We start from the raw sequence: 27,460 nt of genomic DNA, 5'->3' as shown, positions 1-27,460 counted from the left end.
GCAAGTTACAACTGTTTCCTATCTCTGAAGAAATGTCCCCATTTGTTAGCTCTGCAAGATTTTGAGAGGATTTTGGTATTTATATACCGTATATACTCGCTTATAAGTCGGTATTTTGGGAGTAGAAATTTGAATAAAAAGTCGGGGTCCGACTTATAGGCATGACATACAATCAGATAATTTTTCCACTGAGTAAAACTTCGTTTTTGGGTGCCATTTTGCTTCCAACTTTTGACTTGCGATCCCTATACTTGACATTTTTATTTTTGAATTACTAAAAAGATAAACACTTAATACATACATTGAAAGTTTCAACTGTATTTCTTAAAATATGAACAAGGTGTATTTGATAGTATTTTTTATTTAAACAGGCAATTATTTACGCCCGAGGTGATAATAGCTGTAGGTAAAACTGTACTTAAAACAACACAAGCCAACACTGAGTTTAGGAGGCTAATTACCAACCCTAATCAGTCAGTAGGGGATAAAATCACTGTCATTTTATTTCCAGTAGCATTTAAAATAGTTTTTGAGCTATAATCTAGTTGTAATGAGTGTTTAAAAAATATAATGGCGTCCAAAATCGTAAGTTACAAACTTCAAGAAAGATAACTCTGTTTCCAGAAAACTATTAAAAAACATGGCGTCTAAAAGAAATCTAGTGGGATTACAAAACAGCAATTTCTGTTTTATACTTAAAAAATTAAGCACAAGAATAATTGCTGGTCTGTTAAAAAAAAATAAAGATCGTTTTATAATTATTCATTATAAATTACACATGAGGTGATAATAGCTATATTGGTCATGGCAGTAGGTGGCATGTCACCTAAAACAACACAAGCTAACACACCACTTTTAAAAGGGGCTATACCATCATAATCAGTCAATAGGGGATCAAAATCACTGTCATTTTATTTTCAATAGTATTTTAAATATTTTTATAGCTTACACCAAGTTTTCATCAGTGTATCAATAAAAAAAAAATGGCGTCCAAAATCGAAAATTATTCATCCAGGATAGATGTCTTAACTGAACACAACACCTTTAAAATGCATTGCATCTAGAAATGATAACAGAGGGGTCAAACACCAATAATTTTTATCCAGAATATAGTCATGTTTGATAAAATGTGCTTATTTGATTGGCAATCTGTAGACTGATTATCCAGAAAAAATTACCCGACTTATAAGAGGGTCAATGGCAAAATCTTGAAAATAAACTTGAAAAATGGCAACCGACTTATAGGCGAACAATACTTATAGGCGAGTATATACGGTACCAGCAGATTTACAATAACTACATAGAGTAATTTCCCCTTATTGTGACATCAAAGTTCACATCGGTCAAGTATCATCTGTCTCTTTGAAAACACCATGAAAAAAAACTATGCAAAATATACTGTTTTGTTTACTTAAAAAGCATGATGTTTTTGAAATTACACAATTTATCTAAAATATTTTACTTTGATTCTCACGAGATTTGAAATTTGAAAAATCTTCCTAAAAATGTCTATGAGCTAAATTGTCTCTGTGTTTTGCATTTGATAGCATAAAGCAGATTTGATCAGTTATGGCTATCATTGTTGTATTGTTGGTGAGCAATGTGACCCTTTGGCCTCTTGTTAAACTTCTGTTCATCTAACTCGATCAGACTATGTGTCCACAGGGTAAGTCTAGTTCTTTTAACAATACAGAGTAATTTTGCTTTTTTTTTTTAGACTCCATGATTCTCCTTGGTTCAATACAAAGGTTTGAATTAGAGCGGATTTTATTCATCCATCTCAGTAAAGACCAAAAAATTTTCATCCAAGATGATTCAGAGGATGATGAATCCAGGAGGAGCACCTCTTCTTCCATGACCGATGTGTCAGTCATCAAACGCTCCCTAACCCCACCCCCTACAATCAACATCATACCAGCTAAGAAGTCAAGATTTCTGGTCTCCAAGGTGGAAGAGAAAGCCAAAAGGTCAAGGACACCAAGCCCAAGAAGACTCTCCATGCAAAGATCTGTAAGTGTTTTGTCCTTGGGAATATTTTTGTAATAAAGGAAAGATGAGACCATCGTCAAACCTGCAGATATCATTTTTGTTAGAATTGAATAAATGTTCCTGTAACTATGTTTTTTCTGGTTCTTGAAAGCTGGTGAAATTTTAAACCATATGCAATTTTCTTCGATTCAAGGGCAAAATTTACAGACTTCAAAAATTCAATAGACTCTATGTGCATACAACTATGGCGTCTCTGGATTGTATTTATAGCTCACCATTGTCTGTCATCGTCGTTGTTGTAAACGTTCATATTTTCAACTTCTTCTCCAGGGGCCTGTTTCACTAAAAGGCGTATGTCCGGCATAACCTTATGCCTGGCGTAAATCCAGACTTAAGTCAAATATTTGGACTAAGGTCCGTTTTACTAAAAGGCGTAACTTTGTGCCCGACATACATTAAGCTAAAAAACTACGTCTAGCCAAGGTTAGTCGTAACATGGCGTAAACATAAAATGATTGCTTATTCTGTTGCTGAGAATAACGGTACTGACCGTCACCATAATGTTAAATTGTACAATTTGTCATGTGAATTTGATTAATTTCATATGAAATTAAGAAAATAGAGAGTTTTGATAGTTTGTATCAATTCTCTCATAGAACATTCTTTCCATGCTTTATGCACATTCTTTATATTTGCACTTGCTGTATGCATGTTAAAACGGCATATTAAGACAAGCAATCCATGGTTTTTATTCATTTTTTTGTGCTCAATAATTTGATTTACGTTTCATATTTTTTACTAGATTTAGAAATAAATAATGCAAAAAATATACAGGATATGCAGGATGTACATGTAGTGCAAAGGTGTATTTGTATAAGAATTGTGAAGCATTTCAAGCATTTCATTTTCTTCTTAAACTTCTACGCAAAATACAGTAAAACATGGTCATAGCGAGCACGCTTATAATGAATTGATGCTTACAAAAAAGTGATTTTTATTCCCCAATGACTTTATTACATGTTCTAAACTGAATGGATATGACAAATTACATTTATAACGAAGTAAAAGCACCAGTCCCTATCACTTCGTTATAATCATGTTTTTTATAATACAATTTTGTATGATATGATTCACTGTTGTATTATATGATACAATATTATATCATATAATATTATATTGTAAAAATAATATGTTACAATGTGATATTGTATCAAACTTTTTGTATTTGGTTGATATGATATTGTATCATATGATATTGTTATATATAATATTGTATATAGTGATACAATATTGTAAAATGTAATATTGTACATGTATTATGTAATATAGTATTGTATCACATGATATTATAGTCTTGTACATTATTATATAATACAGTATTGTATTATACATGATATTGTATCACATGATATTGTATTACAAGATATATTATTGTAACTCATAAAATCTTTACTTATAAATTTTTTGCCAATGAACTACGAAACATCTGCACTAGAGTAACTGCTTATACCTTTGGTATTTCAATAATTATTGAGAAATAAATTAAAAGCCTACTTTCATTTTCCATAAACAAGCCCGAAATAGCAAAATGAGAGTAATGTGGTGGACACGCTTTGGTGAATCCAAGTCAGTGTGAATTTGCTTATGCTTGCAATGAAATGATAATGAATTCATAGTGAAGAGTAAATATCTCGCGGGTACAAAATTTGTTTTAAAAAAGCTACATGAGATATTTGTGATCTCTCAGCTGAAGTAGAATTTTTGTGTTTATTTAACTAAGAGTAGATGATCTATTGTATTTTTATTATTAAAATTTTGCTTCCATGGTAAATAACGGAATTTTTTTTTTAAAAACTCACATTTTGGAGTACTTCCTGTGATGACCAGAAGTTACTCCAAGTAAAACAAAATAGTGTAAACACATGTAGATACATAGGTCTATTAGCCCACAATGTTTAGTTGTTCATTTTTAGCTCACTGAGACGAAGTCAGGGGGAGCTTATGCTATACCCTCGACGTCGGCGTCGGTGTCGGCGTCGGAGTCCAGACCTGGTTAAAGTTTTTGTTGCAGGTCCTGTTTCTAAGCTATTACTTGTCCTATCTTCACCAAACTTGTATGGATGATGCATCTGGACCTACTAACGGACTTGAAAGACTTGGATGCTGAATCTTAGTCCTAAATTTCAGATGCTGGAGGAGGTTAAGGTTGTTGGACCAGGTTAAAGTTTTTGTTGCAGGTGCCCTTAGATAGCAATATCTAAGTTACCGCAGGCAATATCTAAGTTTCTGCAGGTCCGTACTTCACCAAACTTGCATGGATGGTGTGTCTTATGATACTGATGCACCAGACGGGCTTAAGTGCTGAATCTGAGCTATAGGTTATAGATGCTGAAGGAGGTTTAGGTTTTTAGAGCTGGTTAAAGTTTTTGTTGCAGGTGCCCTTTGATAGCAATATCTAAGTTACTGCTGGTCCGTACTTCACCAAACTTGCATGGATGGGGTGTCTTATGATACTGATGCACCAGGCAGGCTTGGGTGCTGAATCTGAGCTATAGGTTACAGATGCTGAAGGAGGTTTAGGTTTTTAGAGCTGGTTAAAGTATTTGAAACAGGTGCCCTCTGATGATTATATCTTAGTTATTACTTGTTCTTACTTCACCAAACATCCATGGATGGTGCGTCTTATGATACTGATGCACCTGACAGGCTTGAATGCTGAGTTTGAGCCATAGGTTTCAGATGCTGGATATGGTTAAGTTTTTTGGAACAGGTCACATGTTTAATACATAGATAATAGTACTATTTCAAACTTGCATAGTTGATTAAACTGTAATATGAATGAATCACAGAGGAAGCTTCAGATGCAGAGCTTGATCTCGATTATCAAGGATGCTAAAAAATATATCTTAGTTATTACAGGTTCTAACTTCACCAAACTTGAATGAATGGTGTGTCTTATGATACAGATGCACCTGACAGGCATGGATGTTGAATCTGAGCCATAGGTTGCGGATGCTGGAGCAGGTTAAGGTTTTAATTGCTAGTGCCCTCTGATAATGATATCTTAGTTATTACTGGTCTGAACTTCACCAAACTTGCATGGAGATGCGTCTTATGTATACTGATGCACCTGACAGGCTTGAATGCTGAATCTGAGCCATATGTTTCGGATGCTGGATGAGGTTTAGTTTTTTTGGAACAGGTCACATGTTTTATAGATGATAGCTTGCATAGTTGATTTAACTATATTATAAATGAAACGCAGAGGTTGCTTCAGATGCAGAGCCTGATCTCCATTATCAAGGATGCTAATGAAATTTCCTACCTCACTCAAACCAGCTCGAAAGATAGATGTGTTTGTTGATAAATGATATAACATGATTCCTATGATATAGTGTTGTATGGTATGTAACATTATTGTTTAATATGATACAATATAATATCATATGTAATATTATAAAAAGTTATATGATACGATATGATATTGTATCAATTTTTTTTTATATTTTATGTTATGATATTGTATCATGATATCGTTATGTATAGTATTGTATATTATGATACAATATTGTATAATATTGTATTGTATTATTAATTTATTATTTTATCACATGATATTATTACATAAGATATTGCAAAATATAATATTGTATCCTATGATACAATATTGTATATTCTATAATATTGTATCATATGATATTGTATAATAAAATTATATGATATTAGTTTTTGTAATATAGAATTATATCACATGAAATTGTATAATATGATACTGTAATATTATATAATATCGTATCATACAATATTGTATAATATGATATTGGTTTATTATATGATATATGATCACATCATATGAAATTGTATTGTATGATATTGTAAAATATATAATTGTATCATATGATACAATATGTATAATATAATATTGTATTTTATAATATTTTACTTTTAATTATCACATAATATTGTATCATTTGATATGATACAATGTTGTATCAAATTATATTGTATCATATGATACAATATCATTTTATGAATAAAAAATGATACAGTATCATACAATATTTAATATATTATACAATCTAATATCATATGTTTCAATGTTATGATGTATTATGTAATATGATATTGTAATATAATACTAAATTGTTTTATATATTATGATATTGTATTATTTGATCAAATACAATAACTTATTACACAATACAATGTCATATCATACCTCATAATATCATATCTCATCATTGTTTATTATGGTATTTTATTGTATTATATGATATATGTATCATAAATGTTGTAAATATGATAGGATGCAATATTTAATTTTATATTATTGTATTGATTAACATATGAACATATGATTATCATACAATTTTTTAACAGATGATATATGATATTGTGTCAAAACAGAATCCATGAATATCGAAGATCATAAAGTAAGATTTTCATTTAATATGATAAAAGTGGTCTCATAAAGGTGAAGTCTCTTAAGGGTGATGTCTCGTCTCGGTGAGCTTTGTAATCTGTGATTACCTATGTTTGAGATATCTTGGAGACAAGGCTCTTGGTTATGGGACAGGAAACAGACAAATGGAAGTACTCAATGAAAATAAAAGCTGGCCTTTCTTGGATATTTTATTATCGTACGTTATTATTTATCAAACTAACTTAAACTGTCAAAGACAAACAAGCTAAACTTATAAAAAAGCTTGAATTGTTTGAACGCTTCCGGTGTGGACCGGAAGTGGCGGTCGACAAAATGGAACCAGTTAAACACAAATGTCAAATGTCTGTCATCCATGTAAGTTCTGTGTCTTATTCATGCACTTACAGTTTCTGAGATTTCCCTGTTACAACATTTGTTTAAAAAAGACTACCTGAGATATTTGAGATATCTCACCGGAAGAAAAATTTTGTTATAGATGACATATGTAAGCACTCTTACTTATATTTCAGTTTTATTTGAAATATATTAAATGTGTAAAAAAAAAAAAATTTTGAATTACTTCCGGTGACAACCAGAACTTACAACGAACAAAACAATTTAAACACATATAGGTCTATAATCCCACAAAGTTTGAATGTTCAAGTCCTTGTTGTTTTGAGATCTTGAAGTTAGAAGCCTTTTTGTCGCGGGACAGGAAACGGATGACAGGAAATGAATTTTTTAAAAACGAAAAACAGGCCTCGAGATATTATCATTCTCTATCATCCCTAAAACTCTATTTAGCCATCTCTCAGATATCCTGTTGACAAAAAAGGGGGAAAAAATAAGAAGATTGCCGTCTTGCCTCGCCTTGTTACTCGGTCGATAAAAATATCTAGTTTTACGCACTTTTTTCAAGCCCGGAGAATACTAACATCAATTAGACTGGTCAAAATATAATTTACAATCAGAATATGCACTTAAAATAAGAATAAAATGCATAAATTCCAAAGACCCTGAAAAGAATACTACATGTTGGCCACAAGTTTCAGGTGTACAATCGAGTGTAATAAAATCGTAGGGTTTATATACCAGGTATCTGTGTGATGGTGCCTATTTACGAGCGGTGTTCAGCTTTAAGCAGACTTGCGCTCCATACTTCCGAATGCAAAATATAAGGAAAACCTGACAATATTTTTCTATGTTTGCAAAATTACGGGAATTAGTTAATTTTAGTGACGTCATATATTAACAACGCCTGACTGAAATCAAATTGGTCAAAGTTGGGGGCAGATATTTAACCATACCAAATATAGTCCTATTTGTTTATTTTGTATTTATACAGAATTTTTAGAAGAAAATGTAAATGCTGTTCATGCAACTGTGTAATTAAGAAATGGGCAATTATGAGGTTGTAAATAAATTTTGAGAAATATTTGCAACAATTTACCAGTACTTAAAATTGTTTTAAATAAAAAAAGAAACTGCAATTAAAAATGAAATAAAAGAAATTTTCCTGCTTGCCATTTCAGTCTAGTGCTTCCTCTCTGGAGTCAGAGAAAGAACGACAGACCTATCACACTCTACAGCTGCCACTGAGATCAATCCTGAAGAAGTCATCCTCATCATCTGCTCTTCTGTCCAGTAGAGCAAACAGTGAGACAAACCTTCAGTGTAAGTTCATTATTATCTTCCTTTTCATCAGAAATAAGAAAAACAAATCTTCTTGCCATTTGGTCAAGAAAGCTGAAACTTGTGTGAATAATTTTTAAGCATTGTAGATTCAAGTTTTGGGAGGAAGGGTTTCAAATATAAAACAAAATGGTTGAATAAGGGTTGCAGTTTATAAAAGTAGCGTTTTAATTGGTGGTTTGGTACCTGCCCATTCTTACATGGTGTTTCATATTTTATCAACAAGATATTAGGCCAAATACACATTCTTTGACATTAAACTCTGTATAGGGACTGCAAATCTAAATCACCAAAATGTTGCTCAAGAGTTCTCTCAGTTTTTGCTATCCTTGTTTTTAACTCACCTGAGCTGAAAGCTCAAGTGAACTTTCTGATCACTTTTTGTCCAGCATCCACCTGTCCGTCCGTCTGTAAACTTTTTACATTTTTGACTTCTTCTCCAGAACCACTAGGCCAATTTCAATTAAACTTGCAAAGCATTATTTGGTGAAGGGGATTCAAATTTGTAAAAATGAAGGGCCAAAGAGATAATTAGGATTGATTGAAAATTTGTTGATATTTTTTATTAAAATCTTCTTCTCAAAAGCATTTAGCCAGAAAAGCTGAAACTGGTTAGAAGTTTTACATAAGAATATATAGGGTTAATGTTTAAAAATCTTCTGCCCAAAAACCATTTCGCCAGAAGTGCTGAAACTTGTGTGGAAGCATCCTCAGATAGTGTAGATTCAAGTTTATTCAAATTATGGTCCCAGGGGGGTAAGGTGGGGCTGCAGTGGGAGGTCAAATTTTTAATTAGGAATATAAAGAGAAATTTTTTATTAAAATCTTCTACTCAGAACATATTGGCCAGAAAAGCTTAAACTTGTGTGAAGTATCCTCAGGTAGGGTAGATTCAAGTTTGTTCAAATCATAATTTCCCAGGTAGGGTTGGAACACGGGGGGAGGGGTTAAATTTTTAAGGGAGGAATATAGAGAAAAAAATCTATTTAAAAAAAACAAACATTTTCTTAGAAAAGGTGAAACTCTAGTGAAAGCAACAATAAATAGTGTAGATTCAAATTTGTTCAAAATCAAATTTTTCAGGAGTAGGGAGGGGGCACATTAAGGGGTCCATTTTTACAAAGGAAAACATTTTCGATTCACCAAAACTCAAATATTATGATATATGGTCTTACTTATGTGGGAGAATTTTGACATATTGGTGATTCTGTAAAATCGTTTCAACTTTGGCCCCTGGACAATTCTTAGGCTTCACAATTTTGATATAGGTTTATATTCCATTTGATTTAAATCTTCTTGAGAACTGTAATGGTCAATATGTGAAATAACTGTAAAATCATCCTGTGACATTAAGGGAAAAATGATTTTTAGCTCACTGAGATGAAGTCGGGGGAGCTTATGCTATACCCACAGCGTCGGTTTCAGTGTCTGGACCTGGTTAAAGTTTTTGTTGCAGGTCCTGTATGTAAGTTATTACTTGTCTTATCACCACCAAACCTGCATGGATGATGCATCTGGACCTACTTATGGACTTGAAAGACTTACCGTATTTTTCGAAAATTAGGTCGATATGGTTTATTGGGCGAAGGAGGCCGTTTTTAGCAAAAAAATATAAAAAAGTATAAATAGGTCAACTTCGAAGAATTGGTCGAAAAATTACCGCTAGTTCTAATGAATTAATGGTTAAAACCAATAACGTTATCATATAGTAGCCTTTAATCTTATTTCACAGTTTTAAACAAAAGGGAAATAAAATGTATTTCTTGAAAACATCGTAAGAAAATGTCTGAAATTGCATCAAAATTTTCAAACCAATTAATTCAGTACGGCCGGTTTTAATTTAAGATCATTTTTTATTACTGCCATGTGTACAAACTATTGTTAACCGGGGGATAATAACCTAGCCTGGAGTCATGACTACGGTAGCACATGCCACCCTGTGTCTCTGTGTGACTTTTAACTGTGTATATACACACGAGTCAACCTCTGATCTTATTGAAGCCTGCGGGCATGAGTAGCACGTGCCGAGAGTTCAACTGTGTATAACAAAGTAAGCGCTACCCAGACTGATTTCAAAGACACCTGGCTAAAATTTCATCGGAAGTTTTATGTTGAATATACACAAAAAAACTTGTTCATGTATTTTATTATGAAAACAAATTGTTTTTTTTTTATTTCTACCCGACGATATTTTCCCCCGTAATTACCCTGTGTACGGTTCTCAATTTACTTTTACCGCGCGAAATCGATTTCCTGTTTATCGTAAGCACACGATCAAAATGCATGACAGCATATAATAATGATCAAAAGATGATTCAGTCAGTGATCTAAGTAAGAAATGTAAGAAGAAATAAATCTATTTACATTTAATTTTGTTTAAATGATAAATTACTACAGTATATTGATTAAAATCCATACGATTTTTACACAGAAATTCAAGCAGTATTATAGTAAACACTCTTGATATTATTGGAGGGTTGCATACATTTTTGCAAAATTTCATATCAAATTTTCCAACCAAAAAAAAAACAAACATAAATTGGGCGAAGCGATGAATAGGGCGAGGTCCACGTGTCATGACAAAAAAGTATCGACCTAATTTCCGAAAAATACGGTAAAGGGGCATGGTCACGATTTTGGTCAAAAATTATTTTTTCAATTTTACGGCTTCGCCGAGCCATCTATGAGATTAATCAACCCAATATATCGCTAGAGGTTGTGACTCACAAATCTACGGCAATTCTGAATTGCAAAAACGTGATATTTTCCTACGCCAATGTTCCGCTTGAAATTAGTCCTTGTTAGAATCTCTGATTTCTATTTCTGTGTCAAGTTGTGCATTATTAAAAAAGAAAAAAAAACCATGTTATTCTAATTTCCTTTCATCTTGATTTAATGAGAATTTAATCAAATTTACTTTTTACAAGTCGAAAACCAGAAAAAATTCCTTCCTTAGGTTAGGTGGGTCATAGTTTAGTCAGTTTATTTATTCAAACACAACATAAAATAAGTCAAGTTCCACATTTATTCAATGCTAGTAAAACAAACAAAGATTTTCCTTGAGGGCTCATGCAGCTTGTACATTAATAACCAATGTCAATCTCCCAGCATCAGAACTAAATACTAGTTACATAACTGTACCATTAGTATACTCTAATAATTTGCAGGCCAAGGGCAATGTGCCGGTGTGAAAACATGTTCATTGCAACCTATCTGAAGGCTGAGGACAAGAAATGCTTGCCTATATATTGAACTTTTCTGATTGCATTTGAAATTAACTTTAAACGTTTCATAGAGTGACATTTAGATTCAAAAGGATTTGGTATTCCCATATCTAAAAACATGTATCTGATTCCACATAAATACTGACGAATTGTAGAGAATTTCAGGAACAAATTATGTTGACAGTAAGCTACAAAATGTACCAGAATTTCTTGTGAAATAAGAGGATGAACAAAAACAACATCATGTATAGACAGAAAAAGTTTGTATGTTTCAAATCCTTGTTTGTAAGTTGATCTTGGTCTTTTTGTCATGGAATTGCACATCAACTTTTCGACGTACCACTTGTTTGAGTTTCACATTACTTCTGAGACCGGTTGGCAAGCTGTTGGAGTTTCCTCTGCTTGAGGGGCCGCATGCCGGAACTTTTCCATCTGCATCTGAGTTGTAGTGACCCGAAATTTTCCTTAAGGGTTTATCCTCTTCAATATATGTGAGTTCTTTTCTTTTCTCCTTATCGAATATCGTGCTTACTGTCTACTGTAACACTGCACAGGGTTGCGCCATTGTCTGCAAAGTTTTTCTCTTAATTGTGCCACAGTCCAGTTCAATGTGCTGTTCATTTCTAATTCGGGCAAAGTAGACCTAAGATCGCATATCTCCCGTTGCTCGGGTTGTTGTGGAAAGTTTCTCTTAATACCTCGCAGCTTTTTTTAAGTTTGTATGAGTCAGTTTCACAAAACACTTAATAAGAATGGATCCAAATATTATGCTGTGTCTATATTCCTTTGTCGCTACTAATTTAATCGAGGTTTCCTACACATGTAGTTACACTGCATTGGTGTCAATCATTGACAAGACTCCTCATGGTTATAAAGCACATAAAACATCAAAGATTGTCACAGTACGAAACATTCACATATCACTACATGATAAGCAATGATCACATAGAACAGGTAAACAGATAATAGATTTAAAGGTTAAAATTACTGAACTGGAAAGGAAAGTACAACCCTGCAGGCCTACCAAACTTGGGTGAATAATGATATACCCAAATGGTTAATTTAATCATGTGGCCTGTATGGGGTTCCCAGGGAGTACCCATCTAAATATAGAAATGATTTGTATTTGGAAAATAAACCCTAATTATAATACGTAATCAATATCTGGCAATCTGTTGCTTTGGCGGGCAATGTGTCTTCACAATGGGCCTCTTGTTTTGTGTCAACTGGTTGTTTACATCAAATTGATGATTTGGGTTTGTTTTGGTTTTTTTTGTAGCCGAAATAACTAATTACTACAGGAAACTGGCCAGTACTAAGAAGGAAAGTATCTGTGAAGACCCTCCATACATAATTGATGTAAGTGAAAATCAGAAGAAGGAAAGGGTTAAGAGCTAATATTTTATACTCTATAGCAGGTTAAAATCATGTTCGGAAAAGATCACTACAGTGGGGCCTCAGATATCCGGACGCCAGATAACCGGACGCTTCAGTTTACGGACGATTTTATTTGGGAACAGATTTTTTAATACATTATTTTGTCTCATTTATCCGGAAATCCGCGTTCCGGATCCGGACGGTCTGTTTTTACCACAAAACACTTATTTACTACTAATCTTGCTTCATTTAACCGGACGGTAAAATTTGATGATACCCTACTCAGCACAAATAATTACCCCTGTCAATTAAGTTTCACACCTTTTTTACTTGCTAGACCCTAATGAGTAGCTTGTATAAACACACTGACTTCCCAAATCACTTTCAAAAATTGGAAAATTGCAAACAACAGTGTATCACACACATATCACACTTGGACACAAAGAATTTAGCTAGATTAGGCTATCATTATTGTCCGGTTAATATATCATGACAAAATAATAAAATGAAGCAGAGTTCTTTATATCTAAAAACGTTCATATCAACAGACAACTCTAGCATGTGTTGCTATATGGTATGAAAGGCAAAAAAAAAACTAGTATCAACACTGGGAGCCATTGTATACAAATACATTATCATTCATGACAACAATAGACACATTTCAGATATCCGGACGCTTCACCTATCCGGACGATTTGACTTGGGAACGAAAGCGTCCGAATAACTGAGGCTCCACTGTATATTTTTTATTTTGCAGCAAATCGTAGTCAACTTGCAGAAAACAAAATAGCGATCATGATTATCTGTTCACTGTAAATTACCTCACAACAAAATTAAAGACATATTTTTTTGTAGGTTTGATTTTTTGTTATAGTAAGTTATGTTGAAAAATAATAATAGTAAAATCTAATTAAAAAACAATTATATTATTAAGTAATAATGAATTTTTTTTTTACAGAAAAGTAGTTTGACCAATCTTGCAAAGAAAGTCAGACTGGTAAGTTTGAAGTCAGACATTCAAAGCTCTTATTATATCCCCTCAAACAAAGTTTAGGTAAATTGAAATCAACCTGTCTGTCTGTAGACACAATTTTGTTCCCACTTTATCCTTTTTACTACTGCATGGAATAGTCTGAAAATTTGTACATTTGTTGAACACCATCTGAAGGTGTCCACCTGCAATTATTATTTAGATCAGACAAGATTTAATGATTTTATGACAGTTTGCATATCTCTATTTTTTGTCCTTATTTACAAACTAAATATATGTTTTATAAGTGTTCTATCAACTCGCAATGCATTAAATTACTGTAAAGTCTCCTGTAAAGCACGCACCTGTGTATAATACACACCATAAAAATTGAGTGAAAATTAAATGCTGAAAAAATTGCTGTTCCTATGACTGTATAATATGCACCAAAAAATGAAGAAATTTTCAGTCGAAATTTTGGAAAAAGTTATTGATGTGTATGTGTTAGTAATGTATTCAAATTGCTTAAAAGTAATAATTTTGCCGGTCTTAACCAATTCAACAACAAAAGTAATGATTTACTTAATTAATTAGTCCAATTAACACCTTATCTAGCTCTGGCTCATGCTTTTATAGAAGATGCTTGTGGGTCTGTACTGATCCAAATTTGTAGGTTAATTTAAAGGTAAAGGTCATAGCAGAGCTCTGTGAAATCCAAATTGAAACCATATTTTCTTTTCCCTTAGCATAATATTGCTCCGACATTATCAAAAGACTGCATGTAGGCAACAGTGTTTTGTGATCTTAACCAAATCATATCATAGCAGACATCTGTGAAAAATCCTTGTCCAGACCAAAATTTTCTCTTCTAATGGCCCAACAAGATTACTGTTCAAAAGACTGCTTTTAAGTGTAGGAAGTGAAGTGACCTTAACTCTAATTTTTAGGTCATTTGTGTTAATCTTTGTCTAAACATAATTTTCTCTCCCCTTTGAATATCTGCCATTAATTCACCCAGACAATGCTTGTTGGATAAAGGATGTGCAATGATTTTGAACTAATTTTTCTAAGTCAGGTGTTAAAGTCAAAGCTAAATCTGTCTCAATGTTCTTTATAAAACAGGTGCTTTGAAATAGTCACCATCTCATTGATGTCTAATTTTCTTATTCTTTATTTCTGTCATCTATGAATACAAGCAAATATGCATGTTAAGTAGAAGTTAAGTAGAACGCAATTCAAAAGTTTGGATGTAACTCAGTTTTCACAATATTTTCATTTATTTTCACTAGCCTCCAGAACCAGTCAAAGTAAAGAATCTCAGCAGAGAGCAGGTTAGTTCTAATGAAAGACATGTTTGTTAAAGATATCATGGAAAACTGCTTTTCAAGTTAATAAAATACAAGTTATGAATAAAGTCAAGTATAAATTTGCTTAATCAAGAAATGGCGGATGAATACAATAAGCGTAAAAATTCACTAAACATTGTTTTAGTTTATCGCTTACATTTTAATTGGAGACCATGCTCGATGGAAAAAAAAATTGATATGTAAATTTATTTGTTATCGGGCACGGTTTCCAAAATAATTGTAAGCAATAAATGTATCTAGTGATTTTGTTGCAATGAATAAACATGATAATGCAATTGGTTTGGTCCGTAGGTAATCTTGTTTCAAACGGGAATTGAAATAAAGAAAAGTATGTTTTATTATTATAACTAGACTTTGACCCGTGCGTGCATGGGTTGACATTGCATATGATATCGGGCATTTACGAAATAGACACATCGACACACCGTATAGTTGACATTTACATAATGAAGCTTTAAGCCTACAATAATGCTATTAATTTCACTACACTCTGCTTAGTAAAAATAATCTAACTGTGTCTCGGGACAGGCCTTCACCCAGTTAAAATGCCTCCTATATACCCGTTATATTGCATAAAATTGCAGAATCGATCCAAAACGATTTTCAAGAAAATTAATGAAGCTGCATTGAAAATAACTAAAATTAATCATATCAACCAATTTGAGGCTGTAAATTCCTCATCTAAAAATTACATTCATATTAATGTAGAATTCAATACTTTTTCACTAACGTTTTTCACTGGCTTCTTATTTACACATCATGTTGACATTCAGAACTCAACTATAACAGTAAAACAATAAGAAAAGTTGGTCTATTAATGATAATTAAGTACAGACATTACTTAGAGTTACAGAATTATAATTTGATTTAAGGATTTTTTAATCAACAGGTCTTTAATGTGTGATCAATGAAGGAGAAAACTATAAATAAATAAATGAAAAGATCAATATGTATTTTTTTTAAGTGGAGATTATTTTTTACTTTTAATAAAAATTGTTCAGGTGTTTACTCTTCAAATTTCAATCAATTCGACATCATTGTGGCCCTTTAGGCCTTTGATTATGGATTGTTAAATGTATTTTCAAATCTTGGAATATATTAGAGTTTTATAATATTTTAAAAGAGTTTCATATTTAAATATTTAGAAATAGAATGATACAAGAACTATTGGTCAGATGTGGCCCATGGGCCTCTTGTTAGTGTTTACAATGCTTCAGAGTCAATTTTTTAGTTACTACTGAGAAACAGAGCTCACAAATTTTGCTCAGGTCATTTTTTTTTTATATTTTGAATGTCAAAAAAATGATTATTAGAAATGCGTTGCTAAAGCATTGCACTGAAACAATAAAAATTTTAAAAAAAACCAAAATTTGACTAAAATCATGACCATCCCCATTTAGTTACTTATTCATATAAGTTATTGATTAATTTACATATTCATTTAAGTTATTGATTAATTTACATATTCATTTAAGTTATTAATTAATTTTCATATTCATTTAAGTTATCTACTGAAAATAATTGAATTCATTTTTTTCAGCAAGAAGAGTGGGAGGAGCAGAAATTGAATGAGTCAATTGAATGGGAGGGGGTTCAGATTGACCCTGCCCCTTTTCAGCTTGTAGAGAGAACATCCCTTCACAAGGTAAATAACCCTTTCACAGCCAGTTAAATAACTAATTTCTTGGTAATTGAGTGTATTTGTAATAAAAGCTGGTTCGAAAAATATTAATCAGTCAACATTTTTTTTATATTGACCGGCAAGGAATAATATATAGAGAATATTCCCTCTATTTCAATTAATTGCTTCTGATTTGTTAATTCGTAAACGATGACGTAAATAACTCTTCGCGACTACAAAACAAGGTGACGTCATAATAGACAGTCAGTCAAGGCAAGTAAACGATTGACGCACATTGTGACGGTTTGCTATCATAACGGATATAAGGAATTTGCGAATTACTGTGAAGTAAAATCAGGTAGAACATCTGTATGTTAATTCTTACAGCCGCCGGAATACCGTATAACGGGTATTTTTTACGTGCTGCTAATTTTTACGAGTTTTATAAATCCGTAAAAATTAAACGCGTAAATTTTCACAGAAGTAAAAAAAACACCACACGTAAATTTTCTACATCGTACGTATGAGAGTAATGTTCACGACCTTCAGCTCAGTCCCTGGCGGCTGTACATGTAGGTATATTTGAGCGTTTGTGGTCACGTGGTGATAACAGTTCAGATCTTTCTATTCAGTCTTGAGTATTTTTTAAAACTACGTATTATGTCACGTTAGTAGCTAGATGTCTTTTTTGGTTGGGAGAGAAAGAAAAAGGGAGGGAGAGAAAACATTTTTGAAATGGAGTTGTCTTTCTTTTTTCCCCGGTAAATCGAACTGAGACGAGCACATGGTGTACATCAATGATGATACCCAGATAAATAGGAATAAGTAAAGTTTATATCACATATGAAATAAAGGTCAATGTATAAACACAATCATAAATGTAAGGAATCGTTAACAGAAAAAACGATTTTCTGATTTGTATGTGTGATAACTGTAACAAAGTCACGGTGAAATCCCCCCCTTTACCACAGATGATTTTAATTTTTACGGACATGTCCAATTCGTAAAATTATTACGCGTAAAAATTCAAATCACCCTATTTTATGACAAATTCGTAAAAAAATCACAGCAGTAAAAATTACCCGTTATACGGTATCACCAGGGACTGTTTGATTGTGAAGATATTTTGGAAATGAACTTTATACAAAGTTGTGAAAATTACAGCAATCTGATCTGTTTTCAATTACTTTCTTAAATTTTGGTTTGTTTCTTCATATAACAAAACAAATGTTGACTGTGTTTTTGGGCAACATTGATTATATTAGTCCCCTTGAAACGAAAATATTGCCCTCCGCGTCGCGGTGGGAAATATTTCATCCCTCGGGGGCTAATATAATCAATGTTGCCCTCAACCCCAGTCAATATTCGAATCATATATATAGATATAGATATAAATATATATGATTCATTTTGAAAAATAAATTTTACTCTTTATTTGTTATAGTGCACGTTTCTTATGTTTAGTTGCCTACAATTTCTATTTACTAACCATATTTGAGTGTTAAGCTTCGAATTATAAGCAAGATACAGAGCTTTGCTCACAATTCTATGTTTGAACACAGATCTGAGGCCATTTTTGTTTTGTTTCTATTTTAAATGCTGAATAGGAAATACCAGGTTAAAAATCTTAAGCCAAATGAATTAAACTCATGTGAACAAAATATGACTCAAACCTAGCAGAATTGTTAGCTCTGTATCTATCTTATAATTCTACGATTGACGCTAAAATTTTACATTGATTTTTATAGCTCTTTAACATGTCACTTGACAACAAGAATGAAAATATAGGGAATAGGAAGTTAACAGTGTACCCTTACCAAATGTATATTTTTATATCTTGCATAGGATTTTCTTATTCTCTGTAAAAATAGTATTCCATAAAGTTACAATGTCTAAGATTACGTGTATGCAAAAAAGTGTAAAATTTGAATACTTTACGATATTTATTTTTTGTTATTCTACAAAGTGCCCATATGGCACAATATCTTTTGAATGCCCATTTTAAGTCATTCTTGCTCAGGTGAGCGATGCGGCCCCATGGACCTCTTGTTCAGTTTTTCATTAATCAAAAAACAGAAAGGTTCTGATTATGCTAATAAGGCTGTGAGGTGTGGTTACGGCATCGTGGGAAAATACAGGATTCGTGTTGGCAGTAGTGTATTGATATAATTTTTTTATCCCATTTATTAATTACTTTGACCAATGATTTTTGTTGTTGTCTACAAGGGTATGATTGCCAATTTTACCTTAAAATTTGGTTGTTAAGGTACCAGAATGTTAAGATTTTCAAACAGATATGGGCTGCACCAATTTCTTAATTACCTGTGAATTTTAAATTAACATGCTCATTATAACAGATATTGACTGTATAATTTCAATTGAAATGACGATCAATTATGAATCTTTTTCTGATCAATTATGAATCTTTTTCTGATATCCTATCAGATATTAAGGCAGTAATTTAACAATGTGATTATGAAAATATGTCCAGTCATGTCGATTTCTATACCCCATGCAACAAGTTGGAGGAGGTGTAATTTTTTACACTCCATTGTCAGTCAGATTGTCGATCCTGGTTTTTGTCAGCGCAACTCCTCTTAAACTGCTGCACAGAATTTAGTGAAATTTTCAGCATGTTGGACATGAAATAGAATATAAAATAAATGATTGAATATAATTGTTTTGAAAATTCTGAAATTTATTTCAGTTAAAAATGCTCAATGATAAAAGTGTATTATTCAAATTATTTGATTTGTATTAATTTGTATATATTGTACTGATATGAAAATTTATAAAAAAAAATTTCATTATTGCCATTGTTAGTTTTTCCAAAAATGATTATCATTTTCACCTGCTATTTACAATTGTAATAAAGCAATGTAATAGAAACATCTTTATGCATGTGTAGTTTTGCATTTTCAAGGACTTTTGTCATTGCCAAAGAACAAAATATTGAATTCTAAAAAACTGATGTAAAAATTAAAAAAGAATACATCTTTGAATCTCTATGAATTTTAAATATTCCAACTTGCACTTTACATTTTGTTCACTTTTAGGTGCACTCTCTGTTTTCTTTGCTGGGATTGAATCATGCCTATGTGACCAACACTGGGAGACTTGTTGGTGTGGTGGGACTAAAAGAAGTATGTTTCTTTGAATTGTTTAAACCTTGAACAAGTTTATTGGTGTGACTAGTTAAGGTCTTCTGTTTTTCAATGGAATACCATTATGATATTGTTTTTGTACTGTCTCTTTTTCCCTATGTTGGTAGCGGAATATGTACACTCTCTTTATTTTTTTACCTTTTATTATTTTTTTTTTTACATTGAATTGAAATATAAGTATGTATCTTTTCATGTGTCATTTAATATGGAAGTAACGTCTGGATATTTTATTCGCAGTAATAATCATATCCATTATCTTTTTTTCTATTGATGAGTGAATCAATGTCTAATAGTTAAATTGATACATGTATATCAGAACGGAAGACCTTTTTGTTGCTTTTGCAACAAAAGTTAGTTTTTTTCCATTTGTAGTTAAAAAAAAAAACTGCCACGTTAATTAAAAACAAATAATATTTTTAAATTGTATTCTCTTAATTGCGAGTAACTGACTAATAAAATTTTCATCGATGATCGGTATGACTGACCGATAGTCAAGTACTTGAGTACTCGTTGACATCCCTAGTAGAAAATATAGGGGAAATGTTTAAAAATATTCTTCTCAAGAACTAACAATGCTAAAATTTGTGAAATTATTGCAAGTATCCTAAGATAGTGTAAATTTTAAATTGTTTAAATGTTGACCTCTAGACTAATACTTGGACCTCAAGATAGGTTCAAAGTTTGATACATTATTGTTCAGACCCAACCTAACAGAAAGTAGACCCCAACTAAACCCTGGGTTTACTTTCGATGTCTGCTTGGGGTCTACTAGAGCAGACAGAGAGTTAACCATGAGTTAACCAAAAGTAAACGCAGAGTAGACTAAGACTGGACACAGAGAGTAAGCCCAAATCATAAGTAGACCCCTGCAAGGAGACGCTTTATGTGTATTTGGAATATACAAGGGACAGGACTGCAGGTCACTTTTAACTAATGATTATCATTTTTGCCACATTTCTATTTCTTTTTGCCTAATTTTGAAAAAAAAATTCAGCCTCAGCACTGTAAGGGGGGGCGGGGGGCACAATGATGAGTTTGTTTTTACAATGAAACAAACGACCATACAAAAACAACAAAAAAATTTCAAAGGAGAATTATTCATTAACGGAAGAGGAATTCTAAATTTTATGGAATGTTTTTTTTGTATGTTTTGTAAAGTCTAATCACTATAAGCCTCGAAAGATTGAGCAAAAACAGTACAGAAATTAGCAAGATATGAAGTCTTAAAGTTAACATCTAGGAAGAAAAAAAATATAAGAATAATCTTACCCAGCACAATAATTGGAAGGTCCTCCTTTGGAAACAGAAGACCTTAATTAGTAAAAATAATAATTAATGTAATTCTTGATGCTGTAAATAGTAAAGGACATGAAATTTTTTTTACTATTTTTATATGTAAATAGTATTTAACAAAAAGAATATGTTCATCAAGCTTGCGATAATTGCTGAAATGGTTTTCCAATTTTAAAAAAAGATCTGAAAGAAAAAAATAGAGCTCTAATATAAAAGATAACTTTACTTTCCTTTCCCATCACTGGAAATCTTTTAATGCAGCTAAGGCATGAACATTGTAGAGAAATGTTTTGCAATGCTGAGAACATAGTTTCTGTGGTATATGGCAATTGGAAATATGTCACATCTTTTTTCTTTAAATTTAAGTTGCGAATGGCTATTCAAGGAAGAATTGATGCTGAAGCAAAAGGCCAGGTAGAAGAAGTAAATGAGGAGGTGGAGGAGATTGATCCACAGAACCTGGAGGTGGAGCTACCCCCTCCACAAAACGAGTATAGACTTGTCAACACAGCCAATGAAGACCTTCAGGATGTACAGGTGATCAAAGAAGACTGAAGATCAAAGTCCTTTACTACTCACTGTTAGTGAGAACTGGTAACCAAAGAAGAATTAAGGTTAAGATATATATATCATTCACCATTTGAATTTATTATTTATTATTGTTATTTTTTTTTTTTTTTGCAAAGAGGTTTAATGCACTCGACATATAATTTTGTCTACAATATAGCACTTCTGCATGTATCAGACATTTTCAATATTATGCAATATTTAGTTAAAATATATATTAATAAATGCAAATTGGACAGTTGTCTGGTAATAGAGTCTTAGTTACTTTACAAGACATCAATAAAATTTTCAGATCTTGTGAGGGATATATAAGAAAATAGTTAGCAATATAATGTTAGATATTTGTGTATTTAAACAAAAGAAATTTAGTTAAAAAACTGTGTTTTACATGATATTTTAGTACACATTTGAATTGACTGTGATCTTTGTAAAATTACACTATTTAAATATTAATATTTCAGTTAGTGACTTATGTATGTAGCCACATATATTGATGAGACATTAGGGAGATGTGTTGTGTGTGTGGTCTAGTAGAACGCATAGGTGTGTTTGATTTTGTGGTCGCTGGATGGATTCCACCAAGTACAAAAATTTTTTTTCTCACTCAAAACCATGTTAAGATAACTTAGTTACATAAATCTAATCTGCTGGGGTTTTTTTTCAAATCCTTTTGAATAATTCTGGTTATAAGCACATCCAATATAAAGTAATCTCTACAATAACACTACCCTCTGTTTACACATGGATGCATTGCATTTTGTTAACGTTGGAAGTACTCACGGTTCAGAATATCAACTAACTTTATACCCAGAGCTCTATATATTCATATCTCAATGCAGATTTCCTGAATTTATGACAAATCAGCCATTACAAACACCATTATAATATAAGTACCTGGGTTTCGAATATTGTATCGCCACTGATACCTGTATCTATTTTAGTAAAAAGGTACTTTCCGTTCAAACATGGTTGTAGGCAAAATGCTATAGTTATGGGGAAAAGCGCTTTATATCTCTATCTCTGATATTTTCATGTTTTCATTTTCTTATGTTCATTCTGTGTATGATCCTTAATTGTTGTATGTGTCATAGAAAATTATGTGAAGAAATGTGTATATTAAAGATTGTGAGATGGATTTTATCAATGAGATTATATTATATTGAACTTACCTATGCTTTAGCTCAGGATACAATGAAGCTCAAAAGCACTTTATATGTTGGATTGATTTTATTTACATTAACTATCAATATGCATTCCTTTAAGAAAACTTCTTACAAAGCATTCCTCTGTAAATCAATTAAAATCAAATCAGGTCCCCCCCAAAAAACTATGAATTAGATTATTTAGCATCAGCTGATTAATTCATGTATTTTTATTTTTATATATAAAGGTTTTTTTTTTAATTTGACAATTTAAATGAATTAATTTATTTTTAACTTTCATAAATGTTAGAGTTAAACATTTTTCATGATGGAGTATCATCACATATTGTTCATTATTTTTAAAATGTTATTGAAATATAATGTTTTTTGCTTTTCATCAGAAAGGAAATGATTTGAAAAAGTTTGTTGCTGATGAACTTGAATCTCTATCATTTGGCATGAATTTTTTTTAGGGAAAAATGTCATTGAGTTCATGGTGATATGAACTAGGCTTTTCAGTAAAAATTAGATCACTCACTAGATTAGTTCTTATCAATATAATGTAACATTCTTGTATTTAAAGACGTTTGCCAGGTAAATATATCCAAATGAACAAATCAAATGTCTTTCAGTGATATAAAGTGAACCAGCACCGACTTAACATCCTTAGCTTTAAAATACTCCCTTTTCAGTCAACAATTTTTCCTGTTTTACAAAAAAAAAAAAAATCATGTTTTGTGTAATATTATTTGAAAAAAGATTCTTTGTAAATCACGAAATAAACGACGGTGTCAATGAACCTTAAAATAACTAAACATTGCATCCAGTGTTACCTATCTGCCATTTTTGTTTTAAAAATGAGATTTCAAATACAACAGCATAGAATAAATACAAATTTTTCAATCGATGAAATGTTATTAATTATATTGCATTTCAATGAATGAATATCCATTATATTACCAAATTAAAAATAAATCTTAATAAGTTGCAACCAAGGACAAATAAAGGAAAAAGCATGAAAATAGAACTTGTGTGTCAGCAGTGTTAAGAACTAGAAATACATTTATTGGTCTTTAAGGCCCATTTGTTGTTTGCTGTTATGACAAGGCTTTTGTGTGAACTGCAAATCGTGAAAAATTGTTGGGAATTCATTGAATGGAATTAATATTAAAATTTACCATGTGTGCCAAGCAAAGTATGCAGCAAAATGTTTCACCCTTGAGGGACATTAATATATTTTTAAATGTTTTTAAACAGTGTTACAAACTGTAAATTGTGTATTTCATGTGATGCTAAATATGTTTTCAAACAACCTAAAAAGGTCAGTTGTGTAAAGTTTTATGCAAAAAGGAAGTGATATAGTAAATTGCAAGACAGTTATGCTTAATGGACCTGGTTGTAAATGTATATGATTGTGTTTGTTTTATATGAATTCTTTTTAAAAAATCAGTTTATAATATTATTGTACAAACTGAATAAAGATGAATATGTATATGTTGAGCTTGCTAATATCTATGCCTCCACCTTTCACCTGATTATTACTCCAGCAATAAATTTGTGTTTTAACAATAATTTTGAATGTGAAAGCATTTATTTTTTGAAAGTGAATATATTTTATTTTAAAATTTTCATCAGTTATTTTTGATAGTATTAAAAAATAACTTAAACCCAGTCCTTAAGTATAGTGACTGAAAATAAAAAGTAGAGAAGAAAGATTTCAAAATGTAATAAGTGTTCGCATTTATTGTTTTTTGGAAGAATATGTTATGACATCTAACTTTCATGTAAAGTGGGTTTTTTCTGTTTGTTTTCAAAGCAACACTAGTCAATATAATTGATTTTCATTATGCTTGTACTTAATTTATGTTAAATAAGTTGATAACATTTTGTCAGTTTGTGTCTAATGATATTTAATTTTTACCTCACCAGTTCCAAAGGCTCAAATTAGCTTTTCTGATCATTTGTTATGCACCATTTATCTGTCTGTCTGTCCATCAGTATGCCTGTCCATCTGTAAACTTTTTAACATTTTCACCTTCTCAGAGGCACTGAGCCAATTTTAACTAAACTTGATGCAAATCATCCTTATCTCCTCAAGAAACACTGGTCTGATTTCAATCAAACTTAAAGCAGAGCATCCTAATATGAAGAGAAATCTGAATAACTTAATTAGGTGGCTACATTCTTTTTAAAGCAGAGATAATTTAAAATCAATAAAAACAGAATGGGTGGTGGTTGGTTGATTTTTTTTTAGAAGAAATGTACTACAAATGCCAATATTTACACAAAAAAACTTCCAAGTATATTTAAGAATAACCAATTTTCAGCATAGAAATATATAATAAAAAATTGAAAAATCTTATCAAGAACTGCACTTCTACAATTTGTGATAAACAATTCTACAGTTTGTTATATTTTTATGCAAACGTCCTCATGTCATATATATATATATATATATATATATATATATATATATATATATATATATATATATATATATTTCATGTAAATTTATGCCACTTTTAATTTTTAAAATCACTCAGCAGTAGACCTTATGCTATCGTCCTTCATCAATCGTCAGCTAATTTTACAATTTAAACTTCTCTGAAAAAAATCTAGGTTTAACAGTTGTAAACTTAAGTTTACAGACAGAAAACTATAGTTAACTATGAAATGTTAATCTCTATTTCACATCTGTAAACCATAGCTAATGCGATCATCTATGTTTCAGATGTGTAAACTAGAATTAACACTGAAAACAAAATATTGCGGTTCTCAAAAATTAGTTTCAGGATTGTGAAACTATGATTAACAACTCTTAACTATAGTTGATGTGAATCTATAGTTATCAGCAAAATCTATTTGTTAACATTATTTGAAGACATGTAAACTTAGATTATCATTCGTAAACTATAGTTTACAACCGTAAGATGTGGTTTTACAGATGAAAACTACAGTAAATGAATTGTTAACTATAATCGTTAACTATAGTTTAGGGTTTGTAAACTATATTTACCAGTTAACTATAGTTTAGAGTTCGCAAACAGCCAAGTTTATTATCTGTAAAACTTTAGTTAACACCGTTATCTATATTTCGCATCTGTGAACCAGTTAAAGCGATCATCGATGTTACAGAAGTGTAAAAATATATTTACTGAAAACAACCATTTGCAATTGCAAAACATAGTTAATCTTATAGAGATAGTTTCAAGATTGTGAAACTATGGTTAACATTTCATAACTTTATTTAACGATTAATGTAAATTATAGTCATCTATATTAATCAGCAAAATCTTTTTTAACATTATTTGCAGAAAGATTAACTTGCATTTCATTCCGAAAATATGGTTTACAACTGTTAAATATAGTTTTACAGATGAAAACTATAGTTAACGAATCATTAACCGTAGTTTTTGGTTCATAAACTATAGTTAACAGTCGATAAACCTTACTTATCCACCATGAAACTATGGTTTGGTCATTTTTTTTTTAATTTGGCGTGCCATATATATATCTTTAGGGGGAAGTGAATGTAAATTGTGAAATTTATTACCCTCTCCTCACCAGACTTTACATTAAAAAATCATCCAAAATTTTAAAATCTCCCTCTTCTTCCCAGTGCATCTCTCAGATAAACTAAGTATTTTGTAACGATGATCAATGAGGTCTCTAATAAATATGGGAAATTCATGGCCACATGGTCAGGGTCTTTGGTGTTATGGTTTGGCTCTTGTCATATGGTTAATATGCATAGATTATTTTATTCTCAATTACATTATGAATCTTATTTTTAAGCAAATAATTTTCATGATTTATTTTACATAATCATAAATTGTATTAAATGGCAATGAGAAATGAAATTTACACCTTTGTACCTCAAGTATAAAATTAACCCTTTCCCTTTTTCACCGTTTAAAATAAATCTTTTAGATGTGATACAAGAATTCACGTCTGTTACTCAGGTGAGTGATGTGGCCTGTGGCCTTTCAAGTTTAAATGTGTTCTAACTTGTCTTCCATGTTTTTATTACACTGAAAGATGTTATGTCTTCGATTTGGATTACTGTATTGTTAAATATAAAAAGATATCATGATATTCATTGGTGACAATTTAACACCTATAAGTATATAAAGAGCATGTTTTATTGTAACTGTTCATCATACATTATCACCATTATTTAGGGTCTTCCTCGGAGACCCTATTGTTTTCGTTATTGCATTTTCTGTCTGTAGTTTTATCAATTTTTGTATTGTATACTCAAGGTCTTCAAAGTTTTTAATGTTTCTCTGTGAAAAAAAACAGGAGCTGTATGTAATCAGAAAATAAAGTCTTCAATATATTTTTTTTTCAATTTTCCTATGAATAATAAATGACACAGAAAAATTTGGTTTTAATTTTTGATTTTGAAAGACTCGGGTACTATTATATTGATATCTCTTTTTGTCGCGTCGTGAGTCGTCCATTGTGCATTACCATTTGAAAATGTTCGGCTTCTACTATGAAACTTGACTTGGGTTTGGATTGACTTGGATTGCAGTTTACCAAATATGGTGTGAAGCATCTATAGTAGAAGAGGAACATCAAGTGTGAAATCATTTACCCCTCCCTCGGGGCCATTAAAGACACCAATG

The 27,460-nt window shown here is 31.4% G+C and overlaps 1 protein-coding gene across 2 annotated transcripts in view; it reads left to right on the top strand.

Annotated features, from left to right (window-relative positions):
* Window positions 1–27,214, top strand: part of LOC128189560 (chloride channel protein 2-like) — a 66,283-nt gene extending 39,069 nt beyond the window's left edge. For both annotated transcript variants that reach the window (XM_052861216.1, XM_052861215.1), the window contains 8 exons: window positions 1,718–2,010; window positions 7,945–8,086; window positions 12,608–12,687; window positions 13,664–13,702; window positions 14,965–15,006; window positions 16,583–16,687; window positions 19,720–19,806; window positions 21,487–27,214. In XM_052861216.1, the coding sequence (XP_052717176.1) occupies window positions 1,718–2,010; window positions 7,945–8,086; window positions 12,608–12,687; window positions 13,664–13,702; window positions 14,965–15,006; window positions 16,583–16,687; window positions 19,720–19,806; window positions 21,487–21,675 (977 nt within the window). In that variant the 3' untranslated portion in view covers window positions 21,676–27,214. The remainder of the gene's footprint in view (window positions 1–1,717; window positions 2,011–7,944; window positions 8,087–12,607; window positions 12,688–13,663; window positions 13,703–14,964; window positions 15,007–16,582; window positions 16,688–19,719; window positions 19,807–21,486) is intronic.
* Window positions 27,215–27,460: the final 246 nt, after the last annotated feature.

This window comes from Crassostrea angulata, chromosome 6, assembly GCF_025612915.1.
Source record: "Crassostrea angulata isolate pt1a10 chromosome 6, ASM2561291v2, whole genome shotgun sequence".
Taxonomy (NCBI): Eukaryota; Metazoa; Mollusca; class Bivalvia; order Ostreida; family Ostreidae; genus Magallana; species Magallana angulata.
The sequence above is the reverse complement of the archived record's forward strand: the minus strand, read 5'-3'. Positions and strand labels throughout refer to the sequence as shown.